Source organism: Pleuronectes platessa, chromosome 7 (assembly GCF_947347685.1).
Source record: "Pleuronectes platessa chromosome 7, fPlePla1.1, whole genome shotgun sequence".
NCBI lineage: Eukaryota > Metazoa > Chordata > Actinopteri > Pleuronectiformes > Pleuronectidae > Pleuronectes > Pleuronectes platessa.
Window position 1 is genome coordinate 19,406,746 of NC_070632.1, and position 19,764 is coordinate 19,426,509.

Below are 19,764 nucleotides of genomic sequence, written 5' to 3' on the forward strand. Positions count from 1 at the left end.
AAATGATTTATGTTCTGTGTGAAAGAGAACTCTCCATGTATTTTCTATTACCACATGGGGTCGCTGTTTACAGTACAATGGTTGTACCTGGTTTGTCACAACTATATACTGTGTGGGAATTTGTATGCAACTATATATATCGTATATAAATATTGTGTGTATATCTGTTCCTGTGTTGTAATACAAAAAAATATATATAGTTGTATTGTTAGTTTATTTGTTTTTTTATTCTTCACCATGTTTGTTCCGTCGGTTCTGGATGACGTCACACTGGGCCCGCCTCCAGCGCGTCCCTCGGCCGCGCGGTGGCCTCTGGGAAACTGAGTCCACGCTGTGAATCATTCAAGCCTCCCTCATTCCCTTGTACTGCGACGCTAACAAGATGCCGGCCGTTCATCACAAGCTGCTGCTGGAGGACGCGCTGCCGGACAGTCCTCAGGTAAGAGAGAGAGAGCGGCTCATCCCGGGGAGAGGACCCGGCTCTCTGTCACTGCGGAGGGGGAGAAGCTATCTTACTGAAGCCCAGAGAGTATCCTGGTCCCGGTTGTAGTCTTCTCCCTCGGCTCGGTGACAGCTCTGTGTTGACACGTTGTTATGTGGATGTGAAATCCTCTTCCAGGGCCCTGAACACTGCTGTTGTTTATACAGCTTGACTTTATTATGAGCGTTTGGTTGTTTGTCTACGGAACCGCCGCTCGTCGCCTGTCTGTCTGTCTGTCTGTCTACCTGTCTGTCTGCCTGCCTGCCTGTCTCTCTGTCTGTCTGTCTGCCGGAGGAGATACTCCCTGTTTAACTTCCCAACTCATTATGGACGATGTCACGAACACATACTACACAAACACACCTGCAGCCATTTTATTCCGCAGAGTCCTCTGACGTGAGTTGTTCTGGTTTTTAGACTCAATCTGGGCCTGATAGTCTGGATTTGGGAGGGTTTCCATTATCCCCAGGAATTAGTCAATAGCCTGCTACAGGGCTGGTGTCCGTCTGTGAGCACCACATGCTGTGTGATGACCACATGAACTGTGGAAGATGTGCACTGGCCCTCGTGCATGGATTTGAAGTGATGGTCAAGGGGAATATACAGGACACTGTTTGTTATGATGCACATCTGTTCTCTCATTATATCACAAGGACTAACACTAGCAGAGATGTGCTCTTTACTTATAGGTAGATGTAAACATAACACAATTGAAATAGAAGATATAATTCAAAACTAAAATAAGACAAAGAAAATCTTAATCCCAAATCTTCCTTAAAGAGTTTATTAAATATCTTATTATTGTGTTATTCATATCTTACTATCTGTCTATCCTGGGAGAGGGATCCTTCACTTGCGGCTCTCTCTGTTGTTTCTTAATGTCTTTCCCCTGCTAAAGGGGTTGTAATGTGTTCGAATGATTAATTGATATATTTAAGGGAATAAAACTAATATTTAAACTTGATTCAAAAACCAGCAACGTTGGCAGTAATTTTGGTTACTTTACATTTGATTATAAGGACCATGTATGTATCTCACCATGCACTTCTCATAAAGCCTGTATTCTGTGTTACATAACTCTGTTAACGCTGCTGACATCCTTGATGGTTGTGCTTAAGTGCTGAAGCTGGAGGCTTATTCTCATCGCTCACATTATTGTCCCTCTCATTTTAGGCTCTTATTATAAGAAATAGGCCTGCTACTCTCATTCAGTAAATTATTAATGATAATAATAACAATAAGATTAACGATAATGATAATTTCATAACTTTATTTTTACAGCACCTTTTTAAAAGCAAAGTTCCAAAGTGTTATTCAGGTGATCTCCTTTCAGTGTGAAACGACCATCACAGTTTCCTTTTCACAGGAGTGAACTGTAAACAGACTTTAGCCAGTGGGTGTGTTCCTCTCTGCTGTATCTGTGTCTGTAGCTGCCTCGCCTTGCTGCACCTGTCCCCAGACATGATTTCCTCAGTTTGCATACAGCCAGCCTGCAGTAAAATCACTATGCCTCCAGTATCACTTCAGTACCGCAGATCTCCTCGTTTCTCTCCCTGTGTCTAATGTCTGCTCTCCACTACTGCCAATGCTCCTATTGACTACACAGGCACTTAGTAGACCACATACCTCCAGCACAGCAACAACAGTCCCCTTATGAAAACACATCCACATTCACTTGAAAAAGATTTTTATTTGGATTTTTCTGCACCAAATTTACGCAATTATCAGTCCCCTGTCATTTTGGTGACTTTTTAAATCAAGATCGGTGAATTATTCTAGGATAAATCAAAACGTCTCAAAACACCATCTTGCATTGTTAAAGAAAAGGGGGAAATAAAGTCCTGGATCTGCAACAAAATGAAATGGATTCATTCTGTAGTTTTTACGTAATTGTGCTTATTTGCTAACAAACAAAGAAACAGTGATGAACCGATAATCATCTTGGCAGAGGTAACAATACTCCTTTATGAATTTCAGGTTAAGAGACTGTGTGGGATTTATACTTCCAGCTGTATTTCCAGTTAGTGTGTCATCTGAACAAACATGAATCTTTTTAATTGAAACATTTTGTCCCACAGACTCGCTCTCTGCTCAGTGTGTTTGAGGAAGATGCCGGGATGCTCACAGACTACACCAACCAGCTGCTGCAGTCCATGCAGCGGGTCTTTGGAGCTCAGGTAAGTTAAAGTGGAACATTTGCATTATTGAAATTCACTATTGTTTTGGTTTAGATTTGCACTGAACTAAAGAGGATGTTGTTGTCTCGCTGGAGGTTTCGACTGGACAAATTCCAAACTAGGATATAAAACACTGGTTTTATGACCTCACTAATGCAAACTGAATAATTAAACATAATGCCCTAAGGGTTCATAGAAGCAGCTGAGGAACCTTTAAGCATTGGAGTTTATTATTGACCTTTGGAAAGTTTGTGTGGACCATAATACTCGTTCAAGGCTCCACTGAGTAAACTATAAATCCTTTACTTTAATGAATGCCACTGTTTGCCTTAAAATAAGGATCTGTTCAATTTGCTCAGTTACTATGGTGTGCTGTAGGTAGTGGTGGGTTTGACCTTGTGTAGCTGATGTATCACTCAACAACATGTTCCAGCAATGTCTTGTTTTTGTTTGGTTTATGTAACATGCCTTCAGACTGTTTCTGAACCAATAATAGGTCAATGGTAGATCTGGCATTTATGTGACTCATCAACATGTTGTTGTTTTTCTCATATGAAGGCTGATTCACCTGTTTTCAGTTCACCTTTAATTGTTCCCGCATTGTATACACAAGTCCCACAAGATAATAATGACAGCTTTAGAAGCTTTGGTCAAATCCTGAGAAACTCAGCCTCCTAATTAAACATTTTCTGTCAATCTGCTCCCCTGCAGAGTGAAATGGGTCTGGCCACAGAGCAGCTCTCAAAGCAGCTGCTGGAATATGAGAAGAAAGTAAGTATAGGAACCATGATCATTTGTGTAACACCCTTCTTAGTTTGATGTATTCAGTTTCTAATCTGTGTTCTTGTTTTGATGAATGTCGTGTTCGTAAATTTAAAGCATGTGTCAGTTTTTCCTTATGAGCGTAGGTAGGTTCAATATCTAAAAAATGATACATGGGATGCAGTGACACAAGTCTTTTTTTGTCAGTGTGTGTGTAAGCGTGCTCTTCAGTGTGAGTAGATTCTGTTCTTACAAAAGAACAAATCCCAGAGAAGAAAACATTGGTGAATACCAGAATCTTCATTAAAAACTGTCTAAGTGGGTTCTTAAGAAGACATTTCTTCGGTTGGTCAATGAGGTCCTATGTTGTTTTCATTTTGCTGAAAAATCTATCATTAAATATCTGTCATAGAGCCTATATGTTTACTGCTGAACCTAATCTTGCCCTGATTTACCCTAATGTTGATATGCTGAAAAAAACAGAAAGGGAAACCTTCATTTTGGTCAATGCCTGCATTTCTTATCAAGATACCGACATTAGTTTTATCATTTCCATCTGACCTTTATTCCTTGAGTGAGTTTGTGTGTGTCTGCCACACCTTATCTCTGCCTGTCGGTTAAATCTCGGTGCATGAAAGACAGATGAAGTAGAGGTGCCTCTGAGTCAGTAATCCATCACGCAGCCTCATTTTATGTAGCCAACAAGAAACTAAAATGGTTTCTGTGTTGATTCAACACAGCAGATCTATTAAATCATGCTGAAAAAGAAACGCGTGGATCATTAGAGTGCTGGAACGCATTCCTGTCTGCAAAGTGGATTGGAAAACAAAATCTGCAATGACCTGTAACTGATGCACTTTTTAGTAGTTTTAAACAAGGCTTTAACTCATCCTCATAGCTTGGGGTGTTTTAGCATCCCTGGACTTGTTCCATGAAAGTAATGTGCCAGAAATCTTGGCAGAAGAGGGTTTTTACATTTAAGCTCCCAGTTCAGGGAAGCTTTCCATCCCACATTATGCAGTTTCATGATTAAACTTGTTTGGCCTCTCTTCTGTCTAGAATTTTGCCCTTGGAAAAGGTGATGAGGAGGTAATCACCACGCTGCAGAGCTTCGCCAAAACTGTAGTGGAGGTGAGGCATGTGTTTGTTTATTATATGTGTGTACTTATGTGTGTGTGCACGGTGAACACACAGCAGAAGAGACGGATGAGTCTTAATCACGTTACAAAGGATGTTGCACCTGCAATCTTCTTTCACGCCGTTCAAAAATGACCTCAATTGGAAAATACCTTATCCTCCCTGTATGAGCAAACTGATTTTATACTGATGCTAAGAGGTGGGAATGTTGCCAATGGCGCCGGATGGATGGATGGAGGGAGGCAGCGGTAGGTGGATGGATGGATAGATGGATAGATGGAAGAGAGCTGTGCAGGTTTAGGTACATAGTCATAACAGATGGGCCTGCCACATTCAGCCATGGGAGTTCACAAGCCTGCCTAGTCAACACTCAACCAGATTCAGAACACACACACAAACACACAATCAGACACATATACAGAACGCTCACAGGACACAGGTTGATTGTTTGTTTGACCTTTACCTCGCCATTTACAGAGGAGAGCGCATTTGGCAGTGATAATTAAGCCAACTGCTGAAACCTAATCCTGTGAACTTTAGCACTTGCAAAATAATGCAATTTATAGGGTGTGTCAGCTTGTTCAAATGTCGCTTGTGTAGCTTGTTCATAAGCATGAAGAGTAACAGCAGGATTTGCTTGTTTGTCCCGTTTCCAATATCTGGGAAAACACGAGGTTTTATCATTCTCTTCACGAAATGCACTCTTCCATAACGTGGAGCTTCTTATGATGGCGGGGAGGCATTGTCTGCACCCATTTCACTGGAAATGTTATTTTCCATCTTCCCCAAAAAAATAACTGCCAGCAAATGTCACTGTAAATACTAAAAAATTAATTGCAGCCCCCCCTCAAGATGTTTGGCAACAGTACATCCTCTGTTTGTGTCCTTGTGCGGCACTTGATATTTTTGTATAATGTGTTTTTTGTCTCATCCAGCTGAACTCGCTCCACTCAACGCTAGCCAACCAGATGGCTGACAGCATGGTCTTCCCCTTGATCCAGTTCCGAGAGAAGGACCTCACAGGTAGGACCACACATGCACACAAACACACGTGCACAAAACTCATTATAATAATAATATAAGATAATAAATGATCTTTGTATTGAATAAAAAAACAAAGTAAAATGTATTAGTAGAAAAAGAAAGAAGCTGCATTGGTAATTCATCATTTAATGGTTCTAAAATATTAGATTAATTTTGCACAACCATACACTTTGAGTTATCTGCTACTATAAAGCAATAATGTATTTTTAAGATGTTAATCTGTTGCAGATATTGCAACACAACTCACTATACACTGAATTTTGCAGAGATAAGCACACTGAAGGAAATATTTGGCATCGCCACTGATGGTGAGTCTATACTTTTTTTTCCTTCCACCAGTTTCAGAAAACAGCTAAAGCTTGTAGTTACTGTCTGAGCCTCATGTCCTTTCTCTCGTCTGCTGCAGAGCATGAGGCAACTATGGTGAAGTACAGCCGACTGCCCAAGAAGAAGGAGAATGAGAAGGTAGAGAGACGGGGAAACACTCTCAGCTTCACTAATGGAGCTTTTCTTCCATCCATCTAAGGCTGTAAATGGCCTTTCACTGCAGTAATGCTCTGCTAATGCGGGAGTGTTTTTTCTAAGCGATTGAAACACAAAGAGGTGGAATTAAATGTTGCTCACTGCTAGAGCTCATTGTTGTATTAAGACTGTGCTGACACAATGCCATTTGCATCTATTGCATGTTTCGTTACACATTGAAGATAATGCTTCTGTGTGTTTGTGAAAACAGAACTCTTTCTGCTTATGCACATTCAGCAAATAGTTGGTTAGCATCGTGTAAGTGTTTAAGAAGAGTTAAAGCAAGACACTTTGTAGCTGGAAACCAAAACAGAAAAAAGGAGAGTGAATATAGGACTTGCTCTTATTGTGTGGACATAATATAATAAATGTAAATGTTGAGCAGTATATGCTTGATGTGTAAATAAGAAATCAACCTTATCAACTTGTTAATACATCGAAATAGTGTTTAGAGGAAGTTTTGCTGCCCCAAGTGGCCAAAAGCTCAAGTATTGCATCTTTTATGCCCAAGTGATGCTTACGCCGGGTTCACACCGGACGCGGAAGCGACGCCGAAGCGCCGCTGCTATCAGCCTGAAGTAAAAACGGCATTTAATAATTTTTTTCAAGCACTTACTTGTTGCTCCAAAATTAACTGCAACAGTGTCCCAACATGTGTCCTTTTAAGTCTCCACTCAAACCTATGTGGAGAATACGTAGCCCCCCTCTCTCTCTTTTTATCTTTATCACTGCTTGTGTGGCTGTAGTGGATGGGCAGAGGGGGACATTTAAAAATCTGGTCGATAAAAGTGGTAAAATTAAAACTCCAGGACAAAAGAAGGTGAATAAAAAGTAAGGGATGCATATTTGATAATTTATATCATACAAAATATATAGTCAATATCGTTTAAAATCATTTTTCAGTGTGTTTCCTATCGCGATACGCTCGCGTCAAGCGGAAAAAATAGACTCGACGCTGAAACGATCGCTTCACGGCGCTAGGCAGCCGCGGCGCAACGCTAGGCTTCAGCGTCCGGTGTGTTCAGCGCTGCGGTTTAACATGGGAGTGGATGGGAGCCAGAGGATTGGCGCTGCGCTTACGCCATGCTTACGCGTCCGGTGTGAACCCGGCGTTAGACCTGTTAGTGTGTCTAGGTGTGTGTGTGTGTGTGTGTGTGTGTATGTGCATGTTTAACCCAGCCACTTCTGTCCGTGCAGCTGAAGACAGACTTGGTGAAGGAAGTGGCTTACACTAGAAGGAAGCAGCACCAGGCCTCACTGCAGTATTACTGCGCCCTCAACGCCCTGCAGTATCGCAAGAGAGTCGCTATGCTGGAGCCCATGTTAGGCTACACACAAGCACAGGTACTGAGCAGCTGTTGGTTCACTTACTGATCCATTCATACATCTGATCCAGTCATTAGCATCAGTTCATTGTCAAAAGAAAAGAAGCCGTGGATTCACAGGAACAGATACAGATGTGCACTGTAATATAAAATCTAATTTATAATTATTTGTCTAGTAAATAGTTTGTCTCTTGACAGGATATCAATCAGCATGTTTTATTTTAAATCTCTTGAGTCATATTTCAAGCAGGTAAAGCTGAGCATGTGCAAATGTGATGATTTGATGTTTTGTGATGGAATGTTGGGCTGTGGAGGACAAAACTATTTCTGACGTTTTACAGGCAAAACAATGAATTGGGAGAATAAAGGATAGATTAAATGATAAAGTAAATAATCTGTAGTTGCAGTCCTACTAGCATCAGAGTAAATGTTATTGCTTCTAGAAATTTATATTACATAAAAAATGCAACTGTGAAGATGTGATAAAATATCAAATGAATGACCCAGTTCTGTCTCTTAAATCTCAGATCAGCTTCTTCAAGAAAGGCATCGAGCTGGTGTCGAAGAAGATGGACAACTTCCTTTCTTCTGTGTCCACCATGACACAAAGGTAAAAACCTTATGTCAGTAATCTTTGCTCCATCACATCAACATATGAACGTGAGATTTGTTATGGACATTCTTGAGTTTTGCGGCTTTCTGTGAATGATCATGAACAGACAAAAGGTTATTCTGATGCTCCGCAAATGTATCTTGATGTTTTAAAGTAATTTTTAAAAGTCAATTTAGGACTGTGCAATCCGCAACTTTTTCTCCCATCTAGTATCCAGGCCCAGCTGGACACGGAGGCGGAGGCCATGCGTGCGTCCCAGAGGGAGCTCCTCTCAGTGGAGGACACTGTCTACATGCCAGATAAGGACACTGAGCCTGTCAATCGCACACTTATCCAGAAGGCCGGCTACCTAAACATAAGGAAGTAAGATTAATTACACTCATTATGGCCTTATCTAAAATCCAAGGACATTTCCTATTCCTGTAGCGTTCCGAGCCAGTCAGCATGTCGAGGGGTGTCTCGGGGGGGGGAAACAAATTTGAACAGCAGAATCAGTGCTTCCTTCACGTGTGGCTTTGGCTTTGTTTCGAGAATCCAGTCTGGTGCAATAGATTGTGCAAGCGCTACAAAGGAGCAGTACATTTTAAATGTCTATGAGCAAACATAAGGAGAATATTGCTGTTTCTCAAAATCCACATGAACAAAGTCCACAATGTGTCTCAGCAGATGAGGTGTGTCAGGTATTGTGTGTAGACAGTGTGCGCTGTCAGCTTATTGCAGAGTGGATATATGAGAAGGGAAACTTCCTTAATGGCTGCAGGAGTAGAAGTGTAGCATAGCCTGCGATGTGATTCAGTGAAATGTCAGAGCTGTCAAACTCGGTCTCTCGCTCACATACGTCCATAGTCTGTGACAAATGTCTGCGATACCAGAGAAAAGGTTTCCGCAGAATGCCATTCAGTTTAATGACACGGTGCTAGCAGCCGCCGACGCCTGTCACACGAGCTGAGTCCACAGAGCATCTGCTATTTCCAAGGGTTTTGAAATATGAAGGTTCTGAGTCACATGTTGCAGCACTTTGATATATATCTGAACAGTACGTATGAAGCAAAGGCTCACAGATAAGCCATCCACATTGATAGTGTTCTGCATGTGTGTGAATTATACTGAGTCGTTCACATGAAGCTTTGCACTTAGACTGAGTGACTCAGCATTTATTTATTATATTTTCTTTATAATTATTTATTTACATAACCCATGAAATATTAGCCGGGACAAATTCCAAACCAAACCATCTTTGCAAGGATAGCTCTAAAAATCTAATCACAACTAACATAGAACACAGCTTAAGCATATTCAAACAAACAAGTTTCACAATAAAGTTTTAAAATAAGTTTATTTTATATATATGCAAAATAGGGAGAACAGGAGGAGCTATTCATTAGTATGTTCAGTAAGTTACTTTGACCCTGTTTTCAACAAGGTGTAAAATATAAATTCACAAGCATCAGTACCACTATTAACTTTGCACAGCTTGTGAGGGGAGAAGGTTTCTGAAGATACTTATTGCACATCTTCATTTTTTCTAAAATAATATGTACTCCAGATATCAGAGGAATTTCCGTCACATCAAACTTTAAATCCTCAACATCCCCCCCTCGTCACAGTTTTGGTAACGTCACATCCCTCACCACTGACCTTCGCCCATCCTCTTTGCTCTGTCTCACTCTCTGTGCTCCAGTAAAACCGGCCTGGTGACCACAGCCTGGGATCGACTGTTCTTCTTCACCCAGGGAGGGAACCTCATGTGCCAGCCGCGGGGGGCGGTGGCCGGGGGCATGGTGCTGGACCTGGACAACAGCTCTGTCATGGCTGTTGAGTGCGAGGACAGACGCTACTGCTTTCAGATCACCTCCCCCTCTGGCAAAACGTATTTATACTTTAACATATCCAGCGATAAGCAATACACAAATATGTGTGAGATCCAGTATTGGTTGTTTTATATTAAATCTTCTATCTTGTTACTGATGCCTCCAGGTCGATGATTCTGCAAGCGGAGAGCAAAAAGGAGTATGAAGAGGTAAGTGTGGTAGAGGCTGCGTTTCATCTTCTTTATTGTTTTACATCCTCGTGCCGGAGACGTCTCTCCAGGGACGAGCATCTGTCACAGGGAGCAGCTGTCCAGACTCATTTGTGTGGTTTTTATGTTCGGTTTTGTGATTTGACTCATCGGACTGGCCTGTCACAGCCACTGTCAGTCAAGTGATTTCAGGCTGATGGTGTCTGAGGTCTAGAGGAAACTAACGTGGATCTCATGTGTTTTCCCTCTCAGTGGATTTGCACCGTGAACAACATCTCCAGACAGATCTACCTGACTGAAAACCCAGAGGTAGAGTGTTTGACTTCAGCAGACAAGGAGGGACATAATGTTAAATGCTAAACTTTTCATTGACTGTGTTTGAGCTGCTATGTTTAAGCATGTAGACGTCTTCAGCATCCTGGTTAAGCACTTATCCAGGTTTTGATAAACCCAACTTTACTATCTGGAGTACTCCGTAATAACTGGGACATAACGACTCCGGTCAAAGTAAAGCACTTGTTTAATGTTTCGTGTTTCTCTCGTCTCAAATTGCTTGCTATAAAGTGGATTAGCCACATCTGGAACTCAATGTTACCATTTAATAGAGCTAAGCCAGTGATGAGCATAAAGGGATAGTTCACAGAAAAATGAATTTTAGCTCATTATCCACTCACCTCTCTGCCGATGGAGGGCCCCCTAGTGGTGAATGTGTTTGAGTCCTCAAATCACTTTGGAGTTTCAGGGGTAAACAGTGTTGCAGCCAAATCCAATTATACTATTACTACTATTGAATTAACCGGGGGAACAGATTCTTCAAACGTAAAAAACAACATAAATAAAAAATGTTGGCTTCATCCAAGTGTTCCTAAGCCCCGACATTCAAATTTGACTCGAAACTGTGTTTTCGCCGAAATGTCTGCTACCGGAATTAGAGATGTTACCGCGCAGGTTGAGGTGCTTTGAAGAACTGTTTACAGGTAAAGTACAACCTGGGAAATGTTTGAAGTCACTCTTCAAATATACATTTTTGTAAATGTCTCACCTGCCGCTACAGTGTCCCTGTTCTTTGTTGTCAGGCTGTGGCCATTCGACTGAACCAAAGTGCCATCCAGGCAGTCACGCCCATCACCAGCTTTGAGAAGAGACAAGAAGGCTCTCCTAACCCTGACAGGTCAGACATGACACTCTACACATTGTCTTAAGTAGTGGCCAGTCGTGCTTGTTTCTGGCTCTGTGAGTATTGTTGTAGAGTATGAGATTTTCATAACACCTCTGCAAAACTTTGAACAAGATACTGTATCTTCATCCACACATCCACTCCATTTAGTCTCTGATGTTATTTGATGACATGATGTCAGTTTGTTCCTGGAAGGAATGAGGGAGAAGCCTGATATCACTGAGGGTGCTCATCATTTCACTGAAAAGATGATCTGGATTCATTATGTTGTTATGAAAACATGTTGATTTCCCAGAGCTCATCACTCTTGAAAGATACAGGAGTCATGCGTCCCCAGACCTCAATTTTGGCTTTTTAGGTCTTCCAACCGAGACTTTTTTCATGACGAGTAATAAGATTATAGATAGATAGATGAGAAAAGAGGTGAAACAGTATTGCAGGTTAAAATGATCAGTTGAAGACAGTTCAGTGTAATTACCTCAGACCCACTTATTCCAATATGTTTTGACTCCTTTAAAAAGCAGCGAAAGATCCATCTGTTCCTTCTGGCATTAGATAACACACAGTTTCTTATGTGTTATATCTCATATCTGCCCTTTCTTGCATATTTGATCTGGTGCCTTGTGTATTGACTGTGAAGCCCTTTGTGTGTAGTGTCTGTTAAAGGTGCTATACAAACAAACATTGCTAGATTGCTTGCTAGTAATTGGCCGACGGGGGTTGTCAGAGTAAAGGTCTTAAGGAAGCTGCACCAGGAAGGTTTAACACGTTATTAAAATAAACGCGTTAAGACCGGATGTGTGGCAGTGTAAAAAAAAAGTGAAAGCCAAAATGTGAAAACACTTGTGAGATTTTACACCGTGTTCAGAAACTGACATTAGGTGAGAAGCGATGTGAGGAATCCAGGCCTCATCTGTTCTGAGCCTTTAGGTATTACCTCTAGTTTTAATTGTTATTTCTGTGGAGGTTTATTATCATTGTTTTCATCAATGACAGTGATGGGAGTCACTAACTCTGAAGGTATTTGTTGTGTGTCTATCAAATTTCATAGGGATCCATCAAGTGGTTGAAATGAGTTATGAGTAGGTAAATGGGGTTTAAACCTTGAAACCTAATGTTACTCTGTCCTGCAGAGCGAAGCCCGGCGGTGTAAACGCTGGCAGCAGTGGTTCTCTGAAGACGGGGGCTGCTCCTGAACCAGAGGACCTAATCGCCCCTGGTACACCCATTCAGTTTGATATCATGCTCCCAGCCTCTGAGTTTCAAGACCAGAACAGAGCTGGAGGGAGGTGAGTAAGCGAATGGGGCGGGAAGTTAGTATGGGTGTGGGTAAGTGAGTAACACGGACAAACCACTGGTGGGTGATTGCGCAAATTTCCTGAAATTTGGCCTCATAGTGGTGATTAGGTTGTTTCCAGGAAGCTGAATTATTCGTAATGACTCTAATTGTTGTTTCCGGTGTTTGTGCTCCCTTCCTGACAGACGCACAAATCCGTTTGGAGAAACGGACGATGACTGTTCAACAGAAAGTGACGGTAAGCATTTGCCTCATCCCGAGCCACGTAATGGTTCAGGATAATCTCTGTTGTGTTCGTGAGTGTACTCTCCTACCTGAGTGTTCATGTATCTTCATTTGCTGTCCTTGTGTGTTCTTGCTGCTCACGTGTTTATGCGTGTGGCTGATGTTTGTATGTTTCAGCAGACTCCCTCCTGCAACAGGTGTTTGCTGTGCGCTTCCTGGGCTCCATGGCGGTTCGTTGTGGCGACAACCAGGAGGTGATCTATGAGGCCATGAGGCAGGTGCTGGCCGCCCGAGCCATACACAACATCTTCAGGACCACAGAGTCGCACCTCATGGTCACCAGCAGCAGCCTCAGGTAAAGTCCATCACTCAGGGATGAAGTGTTGTATGAAAACCCTCACGTGGACAGGATGTGTTTCCAGTGAACACTTGTGATCAGATCTCACTTCCCTACTTTATATGTGAATCAATACCAATGTCAATTGTGTTCAAAGAGAAAATTATGTTGTTTTTAGCTCTACTATGAATTATGGTCACTGAGAAGCATAAAAATAGACTTTATTCATGTACCAAATGTTTGCAGAAGTTATCTTAAAATATTATCATAATCTTGCTATGTTGTTTTATTTAATTTATTGATTAAACCTGTCTTTACTATTACATTTATTACATTATAACTTTGTCACTTTGGACCTTGTTCAATGCTGGAATCCTGGAGCCTTCCAAACCATTCAGTGTTAAACCTGATCAGTCCTTTACAGCTATAGAACAGCATTACAGTTTATATAGATGGAATGATAGTGTGAAAGCCTGACCTATAAAATCCAACATGTCTGTTGTACTGTCTCAAGGTGAGTTAGCTCCATCCAGCTGATGCTAAATATAGATTATGAAGACGACACTGAGAAGGGCTCATGGAGCAAAAAGAAACAGAAGCCTCATCCAAGCGTAAACATCTGTGACGAAGAACACTTAGCGCCACTCGGGTTATTCAACATTAACATGATGTTGAGTTGTTGTATATATAATAATATTTCAATATCTTTCTGAGTCTCTATTTTGTGTTCACACCAGGTTGATTGACCCTCAGACTCAAGTTACAAGAATAAGTGTAAGTATCACAAAAGAACAAGTCTACATTAACTATATAATTGTTTTTTCTTGTTCTATAGAATTTAAAAGGCTCAGTCATGTTCACTGTAACCCAATATTTTGTTAAATCTTTATCACCGTTCTCCTCTCACTCATTTCTCAGTTCCAGCTTGGAGAGGTGTGCCAGTTTGCAGCCCACCAGGAGAACGGGAGGCTGATGGGATTTGTGATCGAGGGCAGAGACTGGAGTGACGGAGATGAGGAGGGAGCGCCTTCCTTCAGCGCCTTCGTGTTCGAGAGCAACACAGAGGGCGAGAAGGTTGATACACCACACACTGTGAAAGAGGGGAAATGTGTGAAGTGTTGCACAAATGTGTTACAGGTGTTAATATTTTTGTCTTCATTCACAGATATGTTACACCATCAGCTTGGCCAAGGACATTACAGAAGCCAAGAAGGTAACACCATCATATGGTGACATTTAAAACAGCTGATGCATTTAAGTTTGGTTCAAACTTAGTGATCATAATAAATCTGTCGGACCTGTTTCTTACATCCCATTTTGGCGCCAAACTTTAAAGCAGTGTTTTTGTCAATTAGATATTTGTAACTTTAAAATAAACTTAAACTCTTCAAACTTCCTTTCACTTAAAATAACTTTTCTACAGTTGAGTATGTATATATTTCAGCACAGTAGTAATTGTTCCTTATTTTCTGTATGTGTAGTTTTGTACAATATATGCTGTGTTATAGTTTTTTTTTAAAGTGACCAAGTGAAACCAGAAAGGTAATTAGGAACACAACCACTAGAGGGCAGCATTCAATACTTTCCCACCCAATACAGAAAGGTGACGAAGAAGCTACATTTAAATATATTGCAGCAGGTTGAGGAATTCAAACACTCACATGTAAAATGTTATCACGCAGCCATTCAGTTCTTATTTTCCTCCCAGGACCCCGAGGCTCTGGCTCAGCTGATGAAGAACATGCCGCTGACCAATGATGGCAAGTTCCTTCTGCTGGAGCCCGAGACGGACGACATAACCAACGGAGCCGGACAAGAAGACCTGGAGTCCGAGGCCTAGTCAGAGGAAAGGGGCCTCACGGGCTTATTTGAACCAAGGAGAGAGAAGACTTTCCCTGGATGAACATTTCATCATGACCCCGCCCCCCCTAACAGCTACTGTAACCCCCATATTAAAAGTGTAGTTCACACAAGAGGCGACAGGGTGGGGCCCTGTTCCATCTGCTTTTCTACGATCAAACTGTAGCATGGGTGTCTGGCTTTGGGTTTTCTTGTCTATACACCACTGTGGCTGTTACATCGAAAAGGGACTTAATATAGGTACTGGTTGTGTTTCCTCTTCTAATTCTACTGCCATCGAGCACAAGGTGGTGGACCATCCCCTTCAGTTTAGGTTTACATGTACTTTTAGGTTTACACAGTTTGAAGACTGTAGAGTTTATTTCTTTACTTTGACTCTTGTGTTAACGTTGATGTAAGAGACTCTCATGCAACTACTTTTCATTAGTCCCGTACAAAAAAAGACTAATTGCACTTCTTTATACTGACACTTAACGGCTTCAGAAAGCACTAACTGAGCCAATTGAAAGATATAAGACAAAGAGGGTTTAATCATCATGTCAGTTAATTTAGTAATTATTGTAACTCTGTGTGAGGGTTTGTCTTGAAGCAGTCGGCCTGAGTGAGGTTGTTCAGACCTGACACACTGACCCGTCTTACGATTGAATTGACAGAAACGATCTCGTCCCCGTGCGATCAGGTGTCGAGATGCTCCGCGTGTCACGTCCTCCCCAAGCAGCCCGAGCCCTCTTTTTTTTTGTACAATTAAAAACTTCTTTGCACTCCATTCCCAGCGAGCCTGTGTAAATATGATCTGTCTGAGCGTCTGTGATGTTTAACCAGTCGGCTGCATTAAAAGCTTTCAGAGTCCATGTACATTGGACTGATTATATTGAGTGTTTCTCTCTCTCGTTCCCTTTGCAGAAGATTAAAACCAACACGGGGCTGTAATACTAACAAGGAGAAGAAGAAAAATCCAGTGAACTGTTATAGTAACACATGAAGGCAAACCACAGCGGGTTACGTCCTCGCTGGAAAGTAATTCGCTCTTTGTTGCTGCAGAAGAATACTAATGACAACAGAGGGCACACAGGAATGGAGCTCATCTGTGAAATTCATCCTTCCCAATGCCGTTTAGTTCCTTTTCCAACTCGTTTGAGCCGTGATGCTGATCTCGATGGACGGTGAAGGCCCATGATGCTCTGGGGGGAACACGCCGTGTTTTGCACCATATGATTTAGACGAGGTCAGAGCCACAAACTTGACGTCGATGGTGAAGGTGACTGTGCTGATCAGTTCATCAGTCAGTGCGAAATGTGGAGTTAGAAGAACATAGAGGCATCTGTTCCACTCCTGACGATCATGATGGATTACATGTAATTAAAGGAATTCAAGTAATAGTTTGACATTTGGGTAAATATGATTTTTCCGGTCTCAGATATAGTGATTAATGTGGATGTTAACTGAAGTGTAAAAAACAAATTACTGGTAAAAAGATAATTGCTAGAGTAGTTCTTAACTACAACCATTAAGAGCCAACTTCACTAAATAACTCCCACAATGAGAGAAACCCAGGACACTGCAGACATCTCAGTCTCATATTACAATATTCTGATGCTACAAAGAAAACTGTCCATCCACACATGAAACTTACTTCCTTCAATCACACCATTAATAAGACAACACATGTTGCTCCATCCTTAACACAAGCTGGAGTGGCGTGTGCTGTTTAGCTCCTTTGGCTGATGTCGGTTCAGGAGACTTCTCCAACTCAAATCCAAATTAAAAATCTTGTCCTGGTGAGTTTTGGTGTAGTTTCATAAGAGCACTGTCAAGCCTTGGAGGAGAAATGCACTCTCTGTGTCTAAGTTGTTATGTTATGCAGAATCAGGAAAAGTCTGTTGCTCATTGTACACAAAACATATTCCATGATATATCCAGCAAATCTTTTTCTCCCTTTTGCCTCTATTGTTTTAATGAGCAGGAGTTGATATATATTACCCATAAGGCCATGCACCTCATGTTTTCTGGCATGATTCAGTGTTGTTCTACTCAAGTACGGTTTGTCTGTTCTTTGTAACAGAGTCTAAAGGTCAAGAGGAAACAATAGAGCATTTATTGAACAAAGCGTTTTCCTTAAGTATTTACATATCATTTCCATTCGAGTTCTACACAGCTGGAGTTTCACCTGAGCACGGGAGGCATTACATTTCATTACAGGCATTAGCTTCATCACAATTACAAACTTTGGCAGCATACACATTTCAGAAGCAGACTAATTAATCAAGCAGCAGGCATGTAGTTCCCATCCTGCACGTTGATGTGAGGTGATTGCCTAATGTGGTTTCAATGTCAAACCCTTTCTCAGAGTAAAGTCCAGGTGGGGTTTTAATGAATTCTGCGCACTGACGTGGACGCCAGAATAACTTTGTTTAAAATATACGTCAAATGATCTGATCTGAGATAAGATACAAAAAATATAAACAAGTACGCTGCACAGTAAACTGCTGCATTGGTTAGGTATCTAACAAATATGTCTGTGAAACTTTAAGCTCATGTAAAACTTAGAAACAACCCGGCACACAGCTCATGAGTCTTTGTAGTAGTTGTTGAAGTTGATGCGAAGGAGGAAATCCTCGAGATGGGGCTGGTAGCCTCTGTTAACCAGCTTGGTCACCACTGAGGTAAAGAGGAAAAGAGACTTTTGTTAAATTACCACAAAACATTAGTGAAGCAAACAAAAAAATTGTGCCTTATTCAGCTTATTCAAAACCAGTGCAAAACTAATCTGATAATAGTATAATATTATTTAATACAATATAGTAGTAATATAAATGATCACAACAAAGAGGAAGGGCTTTAAAACATGAGCCGTTGTCATCAACGTTTAGTTATCAGCCATTTTGTTTACACCATGTTTTTTTTTTCTCTTCATGCTGAGATGTTTGTGTTTTTGTTATTATTTTGTGTCAGTTGCTTGCTTGAATGATGATCAACATGCCCACTCGCTTCACGTGAATCGTTTACTGTGTTTTTACATGGGCTCACTCAGACATTATCTAGAGTCTTTACAAGGGGAACTGGCAGGAGAAGCCCCAGAGAAGGTTTGTTTCTAACATACAGTCGCTCTGGATCATTTCAGGACATTATACAGAGTTCATGTCTGACAGCAGCTTTAGAGACAAGTTCAAACAACACTGTTTTTCATTTCAGTTAAAAATATATCAAAACTGAAACAAAATCCGTCTCATTGTATACGACAGGTGACTAATGAAAGTCCAAAGAAACTTCTTAAAACTGTAGACAGTTTTTTTTGGTTTAGCATATTTTTACTTTTAAAATATACTTTTCTCAAGTTATGAGGTTTAATCTATTATTATTAAAGCTGCCCAATGAAAATAGATTTGAGCTGAAGGGATCAGAAGTGCAGAATTTGAATGTGGTTGAATGCAAATAAAGCGACTGAAATTTTCATTAAATCAGATGGGAAATGATATTCCGTGTCCTCACCTTTGAAAAGGAAGTGAGAGTAATACTTGAAGGTGTTGTACGACTGCTGCATGGCGATGAAGCTGGGGTGCACCGCCTCGCCGTGCTGGCTGTCCCACGGTTGTGCGATCAGCTGGGCCCGGAACTTGAGGATCAGGCTGAAGATGCTGTGGATAATGTTCATGACCGGAGCAGCTTTCTCCGTCAGCAAACCCCTGGGGAGGAGAGAGAGTGCAAAGTTAAGGAAACAGGACCAGGAACTTTGATAGGGCTTTTCAAGACGTCCTGAAATTACACACAGGAGAGTGTGATAGTGACAAGCTCACCTAATGAGATGAAATCATGCAGCGGGGGATCAAAAGTCCCACTGGAATTTTAATGAACTTGTTAAGAGGAGTTTGAATCAATTTTACATGAAATGATGGCTGCAGAGTGCACAGCTTCCACTTGCTGCTCCTGTGCGGAGCCGGAAGAAATCATTTCACTCCCCTGCATCTTTCAGCATTTTGTGCTGCAGCATAAAAGCCTAAAAGTGTCATTGGAAAAGTTCTATAGATTTAAGGATCCACTTTATTCTGTTCTGATCCGATTTTGAGACATAAATTTGAATATCTGCCTAGAAGGAAGCTTTTAATCTTCTTCATTATGGTTATTAATAGTGTTATGTGTAATAAAACTGTAGTAACCACACTTTTCATTAAAGAACTATAAAAAATATCGATTAAATGTAAATGTATTCTAAAGTGATTCATTTGAGCTGTATGTCAAGTGGGCTTCATGTAAAAGTATGTAGGAGTGCAAAATGCTATGGCAACCGTCTTTATGGTTTACACAATTTGTGACTTAAATTGCCTTAAAAATGGTTATAAAGTGAATGAGATCTCTCAGATTTTTTATATTTGAAAATGTTCATTTTTGGACAGTTGATCGGACAAAACAGACCTTTAGAAACTCTAACATAAGAACATTTGATGTATTATCTTTTATCAAATGTTTATATAAAATGTTTTAAATAATTAACCTCATTGTATGCAGATGTATAAATAAATCACAAAACTGTAATCTGGGAGCAATGTGAAACAAATTGTCTCAAGAGGATCCGAAAATAAAAAATAAAAAGAAGTCAAGAGTGTGATGAGAGTTCCTTACTGAGGCCAGCGCTGTTTAAATCATGGACAGGTGATGAGTTTTGTTGTGTACAGTGGGTACTTGTTGTGTGTTGTTTACTCGCTTATGGGGTGCACAGTCTAATCGCTGATAAATACTTGAATGTGTAATCATTCATAATAATATGCAGTTTAAAATGTATTGAATTCAAG

General features: G+C 40.9%; 2 protein-coding genes across 3 annotated transcripts in view; one reads left to right on the plus strand and one right to left on the minus strand.

Moving 5' to 3' along the window:
* The first annotated feature begins 300 nt into the window (after nt 1-300).
* On the plus strand, nt 301-15,080 carry appl2 (adaptor protein, phosphotyrosine interaction, PH domain and leucine zipper containing 2). 2 transcript variants are annotated; one of them, XM_053427021.1, is made up of 21 exons: nt 301-439; nt 2,560-2,658; nt 3,370-3,429; nt 4,480-4,551; nt 5,493-5,580; nt 5,868-5,909; nt 6,008-6,066; nt 7,321-7,467; nt 7,976-8,058; nt 8,272-8,424; nt 9,743-9,931; nt 10,039-10,081; nt 10,334-10,390; nt 11,158-11,252; nt 12,392-12,547; nt 12,741-12,793; nt 12,958-13,135; nt 13,855-13,891; nt 14,036-14,191; nt 14,283-14,330; nt 14,826-15,080. In XM_053427021.1, the coding sequence occupies exons 1-21, from the start codon at nt 383-385 to the stop codon at nt 14,955-14,957; spliced, it is 2,004 nt and encodes a 667-aa protein (XP_053282996.1). In that variant the 5' UTR covers nt 301-382; the 3' UTR covers nt 14,958-15,080. The 2 variants fall into 2 exon arrangements, with proteins under 2 accessions (XP_053282996.1, XP_053282997.1); XM_053427022.1 differs by having other exon boundaries at nt 12,961-13,135.
* A 1,969-nt stretch (nt 15,081-17,049) lies between these two features.
* Nucleotides 17,050-19,764, minus strand: part of tubgcp6 (tubulin, gamma complex associated protein 6) — a 30,773-nt gene continuing 28,058 nt past the window's right edge. The window contains exons 24-25 of the mRNA XM_053427024.1: nt 18,467-18,660; nt 17,050-17,635 (exon numbers count right to left, since the gene is read on the minus strand). Coding sequence (XP_053282999.1) covers nt 17,544-17,635; nt 18,467-18,660 — 286 coding nt within the window. The 3' untranslated portion in view covers nt 17,050-17,543. The remainder of the gene's footprint in view (nt 17,636-18,466; nt 18,661-19,764) is intronic.

Coding starts and splice junctions, on each gene's coding strand:
- appl2 (XM_053427021.1), top strand. CDS start 383: ATGCCGGCCGTTCATCACAAGCTGCTGCTGGAGGACGCGCTGCCGGAC. Junction 3,430..4,479: donor TGCTGGAATATGAGAAGAAA/GTAAGTATAGGA, acceptor TCTTCTGTCTAG/AATTTTGCCCTTGGAAAAGG. Junction 12,548..12,740: donor CAGAACAGAGCTGGAGGGAG/GTGAGTAAGCGA, acceptor CCTTCCTGACAG/ACGCACAAATCCGTTTGGAG.